This window comes from Belonocnema kinseyi, chromosome 5 (genome assembly GCF_010883055.1).
Source record: "Belonocnema kinseyi isolate 2016_QV_RU_SX_M_011 chromosome 5, B_treatae_v1, whole genome shotgun sequence".
NCBI classification, from domain to species: Eukaryota; Metazoa; Arthropoda; class Insecta; order Hymenoptera; family Cynipidae; genus Belonocnema; species Belonocnema kinseyi.
Window position 1 is genome coordinate 62,092,723 of NC_046661.1, and position 14,764 is coordinate 62,107,486.

The 14,764-nt window shown below is 33.0% G+C and overlaps 1 protein-coding gene across 1 annotated transcript in view; it reads left to right on the forward strand.

Moving 5' to 3' along the window:
* The window catches only part of LOC117173685 (kinectin), a 237,096-nt gene extending 225,135 nt beyond the window's left edge, over positions 1–11,961 (forward strand). Inside the window, exon 11 of the mRNA XM_033362326.1 lies at positions 11,579–11,961. Coding sequence (XP_033218217.1) covers positions 11,579–11,596 — 18 coding nt within the window. The 3' untranslated portion in view covers positions 11,597–11,961. The remainder of the gene's footprint in view (positions 1–11,578) is intronic.
* The last annotated feature ends 2,803 nt before the right edge of the window (positions 11,962–14,764 follow it).

Consider the following 14,764-nt stretch of genomic DNA (forward strand, 5'->3'; position numbering starts at 1 on the left):
TTAAAAATCATCTTGGTTTCAAAAAAATCTGTGCCCGATGGGTCCCGAAGTTATTGAACGAAGATCAAAAAAACATCCGACTGCGAATCAGTAAGAGACATCAGAATCGATTTCAGCGGGAGGGAGAGACTTTTTTGAAGCATATTGTGACATGTGATGAAACATGGGTGCATCAATACACTCCCGAGTCCTAGATGGCGAGTAAAGAATGGCGAAGGAAAGACGAAGCCGATCCTGTGAAAGCCAAAACCCGTCTCTCAGCCGGTAAGGTCCTCGCGACCGTCTTTTTCGACTACAGAGGAGTGTTGCTCATTGATTTCCTACATGATCGACGTACGGTTAACGCTGCCTACTACTGCCAGCTGTTGGAGGCAGCAAAAGCCACTTACAGAAGCAAAAGACACGGTAACCCCATCAGAAACGTCATCCTTCTTCATGACAATGCCAGGCCACATACGGCGGGTGAAACGAAACAAAAACTGGAGGATATGCATTCGGAAACCCTTGAGCATCCTCCATACAGCCCAGATTTGTCACCCTGTGACTATCATTTGTTTGCGCCCCTGAAAGGTGCACTTGGAGGATTGCGATTTGACAACGATTAAGATGTTGAGGAATTCGTGCGCAATTGGTTGATGACTCGACCTCAAAGTTTCTACGAGCAAGGAATTAACAAGCTTCCAAACCGCTGGAAAAAATGTTAGAGCGTGAAGGCGACTATGTAGAAAAATAATCAATAGTATTTTTGTATTGTTCTATAAATAAATAAATATTAAAAAAGAATTCCGGTTAATATTTGATTCACCCTCGTATATATTTCCTTAATATTCAGCAATTCTCATTTTCAAAATGTGGGATCGGTATTCTAAATTGAAAATGACACCTTCTTGACACGCTAAAATGAAATTAGCCCTGTTCGAATTCAATCCGGGTCATTTGATGCGTATTTGATGCGGTATCTTTGCGGTATTCAACCCACGACGTGAATAGGTCGCAATGGTAGAATGCTGCCTCTTTGCAGTCACATCCATCGATGAGTAGGTTCTCCAAAAATCCTGCTACGCTTTTACTCGAGCCGCGTTGTTCTTACATTTCTTGCCACCTAGGTCCGATTGTCCAAACAATCCTATCCTTAAGGATAGCTTTAAAAATATTATACAGTGTATTCAGAGAAGTGATTTGCCTGTAATTTTCGGGTCAGCTAAATTACCCATCTTTGGCAGCAGTACTGTGCGCCCTTCCACTAACCATTACGTAATATGCTCTTCCGACTTTATATATGAATTGAAAATGCGGGGCAGTTGCTAATGGTTTTAGGGAAACTTCTTCCACCAGAAGGTCTCGATACTATTTGTATACTTCGACCTCCTCTGGTTTGGTCGGATGGTTGACTGTAACTGAAGAATGTTTAGAAAGTCGAAATGGGTCAGAGAGAAACTGTTGGTTTTCTCTGACCTACCTCTCTCTCCGCTCTAAACTTCTTCTTGCATCAGGTTTTACCCGTATTTTGGAAACCATATGCTGCCAAAGTATAAGTCTAACTTTTGTTTCGTCATATATCTTTTTTTTTCTCTTAAACTTTCAATTTCTTTAAATTGCTATTGAAAAGTACCCATGTTGAAAGTTTTAATTTGAAAGATGGCATCTTGTTTAAATTATAAATTTTTTAAATGAGCCAAAATAAAATTTTTTTAATTCAGGTAAATTTTATTTAAAAATTTTTTTTTTTTGTTTTACGCATGTCAAGCAATGGGTTGTACATAAATTACAAAACTCTTATTATAAAATTCTGAAGTACGTACCCTACTTTTTTAGGGTTCAAAAGTTATGACCGCCCCCATTTCACAAAATTTTTGCCGACTACATTTTTCCGTGAATTTTGTGAATTAAATCACTGCTTTCCATGAATGAACGAAGTAGTTCTTCTTTCAACCAATAAAATATTTTCGTTTTAAATAAAAAACAGGTGAACTGAATTAAAAAGACGAATTAAAAAAAAGAGTTCAATCCTCAACTAAAACAAATCCATTTTCAACCAAAGAGTTGATTTTTTGAAACAAAAATATTAATTTTCTGTTAAAATAGACAAGTTTCGCACAAATTATAAAAATAAATTACTCAAACAAATTGTTGAATTGAAAAACTAAAAACACCAATCAGTTGAATTTGCTACTACATTGTATAATTTTCAAGCCAAAAAGACGAATTTTTAATGAAAAAATATACATTTTTAACTAAGAAAGAACAAATTTTCAAGAAAGCAGTTTAATTTTTACCTAAATACATAATTTGTGACCATATAGTTGAATTTTCAACCAAAAAGATCATTTTTCCCACAAAAAAGACGAATTTAAAAAAAAATACGTGAAAACTAATTTTCAACAAGTGATTTCCATTTTTAACCAAAAAAAATGAAATCTCAACGGAAAATGTAATAGTTAATATTTCAAATAAAAAATACTTTCACTTTAAATCAAAAGTAGATAAATTTGTATCGAAATGCATAACTTGTTACCATATAGTTGAATTTTCAACCAAAAAGGTCATTTTTCCAAAAAAAGACGAACTTTAAACAAAGTACGTAAAAACTAATTTTCAACAAGTTCAATTTTTAACCTAGAAACTGAAATCTTCACGAAAAATGTAATTGTTAATATTTCAAATAAAAAATACTTTCACTTTAAATCAAAAACAGTTAAATTTTCAAGAGAAAATAATCATTTTCTACCAAAAAAAAAAAAAAACGAATTCTTAACAAAATACATCAATTTGAAACCAAATAGTTGAAGTTTCTATTAAAACAAATACATTTTCTACCAAAACCGAGTTAGTTAAATTTCCAGTTGAAGACAATGAATAATCTTCTAAAAAGATTAATTTTGGACGAAAAATGTAGTTGATAATTCAATCAAAAAGATTAAAAATTTAATTTATAAATGTGGATTTAAATAAAAAGAGAAGCAGTTTCAACTAACCAGTTTAATTCGAAAGTAAACATATTAAATTTCCACCTTATGTTTCATTTCTAACAAAAAAGATTAAATTCATGCCAAAAAAGACAAATTATCAACACAGTAAATAAATTTTCAAGTAACTATTTAAATTTCGAAACAAAAGGATTATCGTTCCCCAAAAGTAAAAAAATTTCAGCCAAAGAAATTAAATTTTAACGAAAATGATGAATCACCAAATTAAAAAAAATGAATTTTTAATCAATTAGTTCGTCTTTCGACTAAATATTTGAATTTTCTACCAAATTTCTTAACTATTGTTTTTGGTGATTCTCAGACGTGAAAATATCTTAGCCAAGAATTTAGGCAAGAATAGTCTTACTTTGATAACTCCTCTTTTTGGCTTGAAAATTGTACAATCTGGTAGAAAATTCAACTGATTGGTCATCTTTAGTTTTTCAATTCAACTACTTGGTTAAAAAATTATGCAATTTATGCAAAACTCATCTATTTTGGGAGAAAAATAATTTGTTCTTGTTGTTGAAAAATGCAACTTTTTGGTTGAAAATAAATTTGTTTTAGTTGAGGATTAAACTCAATTTTTTTAAATTTTCTCTTTTTAATTCAGTTCACCTGTTTTTTATTTAAGATGACAATTTTTTACTGTCGCAAAGTTGAACTACTTTGGTCATTCATGACAAAAAGTACAATTTTACTAAAACCTTCCCTGCCCCAAATCATTTTACGTAATTTTTGTACGTGCTTCAGAATTTCAGAATAAAAGTTTTTGTGATTTATACACAGTCCCTTGCTTGACATGCATAAAACAAAACAAACAATTTTTAAATAAAATTTACCTGAATTATAATAAATTTCATTTGTTCTCATTAAAAAAATTATACTTCAAACACAAGTTCTATTTTATTATCATGTTTGACCTCATTGCGACACAAAACCTGATTAATAAAATGTATTGATATAGTGTCAGTAAATATTAATAACCAACATCAATATTTTGTAAAGAAAATATCGGCAGGTCGGAAAGAAAATAACAACACAACGTGCAAACTGTCAAAATTGTGTGTTTCAACAAATCGACATGCGGCTCAACGAGTTGCATCTGTGAGCGTGAGAATGCATATATGTGGAGTTATTTTACCTAATAATGGACTTAGTCTCAGATTCTCTCTGTAAATACGCTATATTTTCTTTAATTATTTGAAAACCTAAAAATCTCTTAAATCTTGTGAAATCTGTAAAAAATCATTTGAAAGCCTCCAAAGTACACTATATATTTTTTAATCGTTTAAAAATGCCAGAATCTACTAAATCCTGAAAACAAAGGATTATTCACTATATAGTTACAATTATTCTAATTCTGTACCTCTATTTCTGTTGTCCAAGGATTCGTAGAGTTTATCCACACGTTAGAACGTGTTGATATGCCAATTAGTGACCTGTATCCGTACCGGTCCTTCATATTCGTAGTACATTCCCGTGCTCGACTGGAACTGAAGATGTTCATAGGTATTTTATGCCGCAGTATTAGTAATTCAGAGGATAGTGAGAACTAATAAACACTTCTGATGAGCGTGATTATACATGATTATTATTCTTATTGAAACACCGAGATATGAACTAAATCTGCAATTATTAAACAAAATTCATAAATTTGATAACAAGAGTACTGTACCGTTTTACACATACGGAACAAATGAGATCCCTAACAATGAGTGACCAAAAGCTTGTGCGCATGTTTAGTAAATCTGTTACCATCATCGGCCTCGAGAACTACATTATTATTCTCATTGAAGCCCACGACAGTATAAGTTACAGTTGCCCTTTTATCAAACTTATTTTTGCGCACGTCCTTGAAGGCAATCACTCTATCCCCGAAGGCTGCGTTCAACAGCCGTGCCTTCTCATCATAACGTAATTTAGAGCGTTCTTTCGATTGGATCATATTTAGCACTGCTTTCTTCTGGATTTCATTAAAGCGAATTATTAAATAAAGAAAATAGGACCCATAAGTTTCCAATTAATCTACAGGGGGAATGACCTTGGCATGCCTGCAAATTCCGATTAAGTGGACAAGGAATGTCGACGATGTAAACTCTTCTGACTTTTTTCTCACGCATTATACTATCAGGTCGATTGGCCTAGATATAATGGTTTCTCGGGTTTTATTATAATTACTATACCATGCAAAAAAACTTTCGGTGTAAGCGTAACTAGTTCGGTTCTAGCCTCGTTAGATTACCGGAGGTTAAAGAATTTGTATATCAAGGATCGGGTCTCGGGTCGCTGAACGATCTCTACCAAAAATACCTTTTGTTCCAGGCTTCTATCTTTTCACTGATATTTTTCATCACACATTTCTTATGAATAATTTTTCTCCATATGCCCCTATCCTGACATACAACTTTTGCTGCCTTTACAATCGTACTTCTGTCCAGGCAAGCTCTCGTTTTTCTTTATACCTTATATCTTCTCGCTGTAGAGTTTTATTTACACGTTTAAACCATTCTTTCCCCACTTAAATGGCCTTTTTATCTTCTTCTATTCTTCTTTCGGAACCCAGTCATTATTAACTGTGTACATTAGCGTTTTACCGCATATATTCTGCAGGAATTGCATTTCCAACTCCTGTACTTTGCTCCTATCATTTTCTTGGAATGTCCAGTCTACCTCACAGCACAATGGTGCAAGTACTGAGATACATATTGAAATTTTAGTTTTATTTCTTACATTTTTACTATTGTTAATAGTTCCTACACTCTCGATAACCTTCACCACCGTTTAAAACTAGGATATATCTACATCTATCTTTCCATAATGATCAAATAAATTGCCAAGGCACACACCATTATCATCTTGTTCCATCCTTTCTTTTTCTAAGGCAACATTGCATAATGTTTTCTCATTACAAATCATTGACTGATTCTGCCGTAACAACTGTATTATCTGGAAACGCTTATTTACGCACCTTCATAGTTTCGATACTAATAACCAACACCTTCATCCCATAGAGCCGTTCTTAAACATTTGCCTACACACACACACATCATCCTCTCAGAAGAATCATTTAGTTAATTATTTAACCTTACATTCGGTTTACTATCTTTATATATTGCTTGTTATTGGTTTAAGGTGCTAACGATTGACTATCTTCTGGTTCAGAACTTCCCACATTTTAAGCCTATCCACCTTGTCAAAGGGGTTTTCCATGTCAAAAAAGTGCAGCGAAAACTTTCTGCTCTCAAGAAATTTTTTCAGTGATCTGTCTTAACCCTTAAACGTCTCCTAAGGTTTTGTAAAACGTATACGTCCCCTTCGGATCTCAGGGACCCCAGCCGAAATGTCGTTGTTGAAACGAAGTTTTTAAATATTTTGGTCTGAAAATTTGTAAAGGTATGTTCTAAGGTATCTTTTACAAGATAAAACTATTTATAAAATAAATTTTGAAATTTAAGTTATTCAAAAAAATGAAAAACCTGAAAGTCAAATAAATGGCATTTTTGATTTAAAAAATCAATAACTTTTTAAAATTTTAATACTAACAGCTAAAATTTAGACAAACATAGGCAAGATATAGCTCTAAAAGTTCCTTCAAAGATTTTTTATGGATGCTTAAAAAAAGATAATTATTATGACATAAGAAATTGAAAATTTTAAGACATTTTTTTTAAAGATATGCATTTATTCATTGAAAAAGGAAATTAAAATTTGGTAAATTGGTAGAAAAGGGACAGTTTTACTCATAATTTTATAAAAAATAAAATAAAAATGGATGGTTATTACATTTACATAGTTATTCATCAAGACAATCAGTACAAAACCGTAAATGGTGAACGTAGGTTATAAGCCATCTAAAAATTGTATAGACATACAATTTATACATGTGACAACTAAAAAAATTATTGCACTTCAAAAAACTATATATTTACATTATCTGATAATTCATCTAAAAAACTAAGGAAAAAATTGGGAGCACAATACACGCATATAACGCACACGTCCTCTTGGGCTCTGAGCGGGTACCAGTCCACTTTATATCACTTAAGCTAAACATCTAATCCGCACATGATTTTTAGCATAAATCCACATTGGATTTTCCAGATCTTTTTTGCGATTATTTTCATGGCATTATCAATAAGTATTTTTACAAATACAATCGAATCTGGATTTACTATTTTAGAGAATTTACTCCGCGCTGCGGGGATAGGTAAGAGGAGCAGCGGGGGATATTAAAATTACTTTTATACAAGATATCAATTATCTTACCAATTTTGTTTTGAGGATTGACATAATTTATTTTAAAAAAACATCAATTTTCAGTTAAGTAAATATCAATATCTGGTAAGGGCTAGGTTGACCCAAGCATTTTTTTGTCTACAGGGATTCATTTTTAGATGGGATATTCAATGGGAATAAAAAGTTACAAATCAATTTTGTTTTAAATTCTTATATGAGCAATTTAACAGTCTTGAATTTGAAAGGGGGTGACATTTTTGCGAATACATATATCTCAAATTAAAAGTTTTTAATTCATTGATGTTTAGTTTTTAAACATTTTTTCGATTCTTTTCGCTCGCTAAAATTTACAGATTTTGAATTTTAAGTTTCAAAATACTAATTTGGAATTTTTACGAATTTAAGAATAAATGTAATCCTCATTACTAGGGAGCCTCGGTGGCTCAGACGATAGCGCGTCAGGTTTTTGTCCTGGAGGACTGGGGTTCGATCCCTGAGCCGGTTTCAATAGAAATTTTTCTATGTGCTTCAACCGGGGTTTTAAATGGTTCGGAACCCACCTTAAGCTGTAAGTCTTCTCAGAAGAAGCTGGTTACATACAAAGGGATAGGCCCCATGTCGAGAGGACTAGCCTTCGGGGTCGAAGTAATTTTTTAGAAGACTCGAAAAAGAGTAAGCGATCTCTTTGTGCTTGAAGCACCTACGCTGACCACTTCCGAGCAATGAACACAAACATACACAGACACTTGTATACCACACCAGGAAACTGCTTCGAATTTGTGCATCTTACTAAAGAACTCATAGGGATCGCTTTATCCAAACCTAGCCTGCTAGGGAGGCTGCCGAATGGCATAGTGGTTGAGGCTTACTTCGCCATAACAAAGCAGAATTTCATTTACTGTGCGATAGGTACGCCTGGCACCTGAGAGGTGTATTCTCAGAACGTTCATAACAACGAAATCCCCTGTGATCCAACAACACTCGGCGAGTATGGCTGGATTTGGAGTACTGCCTTGAGAATAAACACGGGTGTGAAATAATTGGCCTATACCTTGAGTGCCAGGGGGGGCCTCACGCTCCCTGCAGCCCCACCCAGGTTTCAACTGACTAAGCACTCGAAACGCTATAGTCAGTAGCACTATAAATAAAATCATTCTGTCATATGTCCGCTTATGATAATTACACTTCAGTCGATATGACAGGCTAATTAAAACTGTGTTACCATAAATGGACAGAGCATAGGTAACATCGATAATTTAATGACAGTGCTAAAAAAACTATGCTTAATTAATAAGGTGGGAAATATTTTTCGATGCAATGAACCATTCTCCAGGTAAATAAAAAAAAATTATAAAAAATGTACGTTTTTAGGCTTTCGAAGCCACGCGCAAAAACCTTTATAGTTCCGGTCACCTGCCAGTCCGTAATTCATACTTTTTCCCCTGAAGGTGAAGTGAGTGGAGGGGAAGTAAAGGAAGTCCTTATCAGACTATACCCCGTACCCTAGCCAGCTTTACCTCTTACCTTAGCCGACTTTATCTCATACACCAGGCAGCTTAACCTCGTACCTTAGCCGACTTTATCTCATACCTTTTCCAACGCTAGCCGACTTTACCCCTAAATTATCCAACTTCACCTTGTGGTCTAGGGTGAGAGTAGGGCAAGTAGTGGTAGTGAGGTATGGAGTGGCGAGAGAGGGTGGAGTGATTATGGTGGGGGGGGGGGATTGAATGTATTTGTGAATGTCTTAATAGGCTGCGATACCTTTTTTGTATGATTACTGCTAACATAATACAGAATTTTAGCGCTTGGGTAATGTGCATTCATATCGAGCGTTCATGCTGCACTTTTATAGTTATTTCATTTCTTAAACTAAACTAACCAGGACCCACTGCTTGACAGCCTTTTTTACCGCTTGTGAGTGGAATGGAAACCTGTGAACATCAGTCGCTAGTTCAACTTCTGATTAAACATATGCTGCAACTCGTCTGTTGTTAAATCTGCCAGAATTGGAGGATCTATACCTTCTACTAAACCTGTATATCAAGATAAACCAATAGAGAGAAATGCGTTTTCCGAACACTTAGAAAGAATGTCCTCGTCGTCGATTTCAGACGAATGGTTGGAAGTGAAGCATCAGGCTATCCCAATCTGAAGGATAAAGAAACTGCTAACATATAAACAGTTGCGAAGATTTTTCATCCTGGACCACAGAAGTGAGTAAGGCCGAAAGTGGAAAAATCCAAGTTGGCTGCGCGATTTTTCGTCTTACCACAGTAAAACTTCTTCGTGGTCAAAAATTGTATGGAGCTCATATACCAGGATGCATTATGAGCATTGAACGTTATTATGAGCATTATGAACATTGTACAATCGTGAAAGTTGTGTATTATGTTCGCTGATGCTTATTTATATGTTGGTAGAACATCTCATAAAAATCGTTATGTACCTATTGTTTAAAAATATTAATAACCTTTAAAAAATGTTAAATAATTCCCTAAAACCGATTGTTCTGGCTTTTTAAAGGGTTAAAATGCTGTTTTATGTTTTTTAAGGGCTTTACTATTAATAAGTAGAGTTTAAAATATATGTCTATTGCAAAAGAAAATTACTTTTTTATATATATTTGAATTTATTTTTCCCGACAATGGTTGGTTGCATCGAAAAATTCTTGTGACATGATAGATGTCATTTTTTCAACACCGACAATTAACACGTCCAAAAGTAGAGAATGGCAGTGTGTAACCTGACACATGATACACATCACATAGCTTCCTCGTTTCCACCCCAACAACTAACGGTAGCGCTGAGACACTATATGTGATCGAATTATGAAAAATGGCTTAATACTAGAAAGTAATTATTCAAACTATTCATGATGTGGGCTAAAATTAATAATTTTATACTCACTAAGATCTTACTATAGCTGACTGAAAATCTCAGGGTTCTTCTTTTTAATTTAAATGTGTCATAAACAATATTTTTATATTGCACAATAAATTTCAGTAGTTCACTTTCTAAGTGGAAATTTTTTTGGTATATTTAGTTATTTCGTTTTGGAGCGGTTTAAGTTATGAATAAATTTATAAATATATGTTAAAGATAATAGTTAAAACAAAATTTAAACAATAAATACAAATTTTGCAAGTACGACACACGAACTTTTCCGTTTTTTTCATTGACTTTTACCATTATATTCTACACTTTCGTTTTGAGCAGAGTGGGTCAGGAACCACCAAAAGTGGCCAAATTTCCGTTTCACGTTGAATTTCTCTAAACCTCTGTATAAAAGTGTAATAATAAATAAAAGTGTCAAAATCGTAATGACAGATTTACAATGGCGTCAAAAATTACAGGATTTCATGTATTTTTCTGAAACTTGGCACAAGGGGGTGTATAGGGTCTTTGGTCCAGATTTCTGTTCAATTTGGTATAAGTGGGTTTCTTCGCAAAAATTGAGCGCCCCAAAGGTTTTATTTTCCTCTTTAAGTATTGGAAGTTCGAAGAACTATAAATCGAAAGTGCAACCTCTGTTATAAATTATTAAATTATGACCAAAAAAAGGTAAATATTAAAATTTGTTTTTAACTTTCTCAACTTATCTGTGATATTCTAATGTACATACATTAAGAAATGAATATAGAAAACAAGTTCATAAATTAAACATAATAAATTTACCAGTAAATGTAATACTATAATAATATAATACAATTGTAAAAGTTAATAATAACTGTTCATTTTTTAAACACTCGTACTCTTTATGCAGGTACAATTCAAATTAAGTTTATTTTGTATTATTCTTCTCATGTCTGCCATTCAAATTGTAGGTACACTATTTCTGACTTCATCCCTTCGTGCGGTGGCAGTAATTTCCAGTTCCGTGTCAAGGTATTACGCATAGCCAATATTAATCACAAAACAGTTTTTTTTACGAAAAGTTTGTAACAGTGCAACTGTCTGAAACTGTTACAGGATAAGTTCAGATTTTTGGGATGAAATGTTTAGAAACTGATTAATTAGTAATTAACTGTTAATGCGTTGTTCTAGCATATGGTATCTTCTCTTCTGGAACAGTTACAAAACTGTCCTGTTACCGCGTTTCCTGTTCGAAAAGATTAAAATTATTACAATTAGTTTTGGATTAAATGTATTTTTGATCAAATGAAATTAATACGAATTAGTATTTGTCGAATATCGGTGAATCTCCACGATCGTGATCACAATTCGAATTGTCATAGCGATTGCTATGTTTAGCTTTTTGTGGATGGTTCATTGCCAATATAGATTGATAAGAAACAAAATTATAACCAATTTCTTCAATACTATAATAAAACGCGTCAAACATTTTATTGAATAAAACTGATTTTTTCCAGGATGCTGAGAAAAAGTAAGTTGGATATGTGGATTCCGTTAAGGAAACGCTCAGACAAATATAGCTAGATAATAAAAAAGGAAAATGGACATGAAGCGTGGTAAACGTACACTGACTTCGTAGGTACAGCGATTTTGCCGACACACATTACTGTAGAAACGGCCCATCATTAAGAAGACTAATTTAATAAATGAAATGTTACACATATAATAATAATGTTTATTATACAAAATATCATATTTTATTATGTGGATAAAGTATATAATGGAATAAAACTTGTAATTAGTACATGCAATAATTTGAAATAGTATGGGTGATGGTTACATGCGATACAGATGACCTTGCGTGTGTGCACCGCTAAAATAAAATAGTATTCTAAATTTACCTAATTTTTAAATGAAAAATAGTAAAAGTTACTACTGTTGTATTGTTTAATGTACATTAATGTGGATCTTACAAATGAAAAATCACATTTTTCAATTTTATTATGATTTTATTTAAATATTCGTGTTTAATTTTCCTACATATTTTTTAATTCCTTACACAAGAAACCTCTATTTCTCCTCTATTTTATTTCTATTTTTAAGAGTTTACTACCATTTTCTGAGAAAATGCATATCCACTATTCGACACATATAAGAATTGTTTTTTCTCATTAAAAAAAGACAGGGTATAACATAATAGAAATTAACATTGTTGACGCAAATATAAGAAAATCATGAAAAAACTGAGTTCTCTCGGCGTAGCACTGACTGCAGCCATGCACGCACTATACATTATATCCTCTCGATTCGACACATTAAGGGAATTAATTAGAGTCAGAAAACAGGATTCCATTTTTCAGCAGCCTCGTTGAATATTTTTGTTTGATTTTTTGCATACGTCATCTAAATATTATTCCGTTTTCTTATAGCTCTTGTTTTTTGATGAAATGTTTATATTTTGTTTAATAATCGAAAGCGGAAAGAACACTAGTAGTGACGCTCAGAGTTTGCTGTGTGTGCATTTTCACTGTATGCTGATCGACCCTTGTCAAATGGCACAAATGAGGCACCCTGAAGTTATGAATGACCCTTTGATTGTTATGAGATTCAGGCCAGATACAAAAAATGAAGTTTAAAAGTTTGGCCTGATTCAATTTTAATTACCAAAATTAGTTTATTCATGTAATGGGAAAAATTGAATAAAAAGATTACTGCATAATCAATTAAAACTGATTAGGCAACCGTAGTAATTCGAATAATAAGACTTACTAAAGAAATGAGCCGTTTGATAATAAAGATTTTGTGTTACATCAAATTTTGGTAATCGCATTTTCTAAGCATTGAAATGAGATTAGAACGTATTTTATTACATTTTGTAGGCGACACAACTATTGTGAATCTCGTACATTTATACAAAGTTCCAACAATGCATGATTTGAAAAAAGCTTGATTTTAACCCTTCTTTAAATTTTCATGCCTAGTACGAAAGAAAAGAAGAAACGCTATAAGAATCAACTAGAACATGAAAAAAGTCTCTCAACTGGGTCACAATTTACATAGGTTCAAAAACAAAAATTTGTGTTTTTGGAAAACCGTAATTTGGTAAATAGCCCATTAATAATGCAATACAGTTATTACAACAACTTAAGAGAATTTTAGTGAATAAATATCAACACGATTTTTAATATCGTATGTGCACTCAGTTACGAGCAAGACACGACAAGTTTACCTCTGTTTTTCTTTGATTCTGATTTGCTTTAACTCGGTCACTCTAGAATCAAACTATATCTCTCGCTCGCGTTATAGCTATAAGTACCTACCTATACGTATGGATGGAGACGATGCGCGCGCCGCTTTACTCTATAGCCGTCTTTTTTTAACTCACTGTATCGCGATCATTCAACCTTATGACTCTCTCTCCGGGGAGAGAAATACTCATTTTGCTCCCTTTTTTAAGCATGAAAAATACATATTTTGCGTCCTCAGTGTTAAAAAATTAAAACAATGCTATAAAATTGCAATTTATTTTTCATTGGGACAGCGTGTAACGAAGGAATTTTCTCGGCATATGAGTCTGAATGTGTACAATGAGTGGATTTGAGACTCGACTGCTGTAATAGCTGCTTTTCTCTTGCTTCATGCAAGAAGGTTATCTCAAATAATTGAATGTATATGCACTTTAACATTTCTATTCTTACTCAATATATTAACTGATTTTCATGAATATTTTTTTCACTTTCTTCAAATTATATGAATAAACTAATTCTGATAATTAAAATTGAATCAAGTTATGCTTTCGTAATTATATTTTTTTAACCGGCCTAAATATCACAACAATGAAAGGTTCATTCATTCTGGGCAATTCAACGCGCTCCAGGGTGCCTGCTTCAAGCCGTTTTACAAGTATCGATGAGCATGCAGCCAAACTGCACACACAGCTAACATTTAGCGTCGCTGATATTGTTCTTCCCTTTTTTGATTATCAAACAAAATACAAACATCTGATCAGAAAACCGGCTCTGTCATTAAAAAAACCAGAATAATATTTAGATGTTGTATGCACAAAATTAGACAAAAATATTCAAATGTGCGTCTGAAAAATGGAATTCTGTTTTTTGATTCTAATAAATACACATAATAACCTTAAAGTTACTCTTCCCACGATACAGAGCCAGTCAAAGCCGGCCTTACCCTTCTGCCATGCGCGCAATTAATCCGCTCGCACTAGGCGATGTGATTTGTGCATTGATACGAGATAAGATACGAGATTAGATTCCTACCCAACCAAAACTTTTTTTATTTCCTAACTTATTTTCATACGGAGCGCCACATCTTGTTGAGAATTTGGGATATTAAATAAAAAGCTTTAAGAAAGGTGATTCTGGTCCTAAATTTTATAATCATGAAAAAAAAATTTTTCAATAATTTTTGTTGTTTTTTTCATAATTATTAAAATTTAGGACAAGACTCACTTTTCTTCGTGCTTCTTTTACATTATCCTAAATTTTCAACTCGATGTGGCGCTTTTTGTGAAAATAGGTTGGAAAATAAAAAAAGTGTTGGTAAGGTAGAAATCGTTCAATCGTCTTTCAAGGTTCAATCGTCTTGGAATTCAATGAGCTTTCTAACAGGGTTTCAGAAATAGTTGTAACTTAATTTTTTTGCAGATTTAAAATTGTGACCGATAGTGTACATATATTATA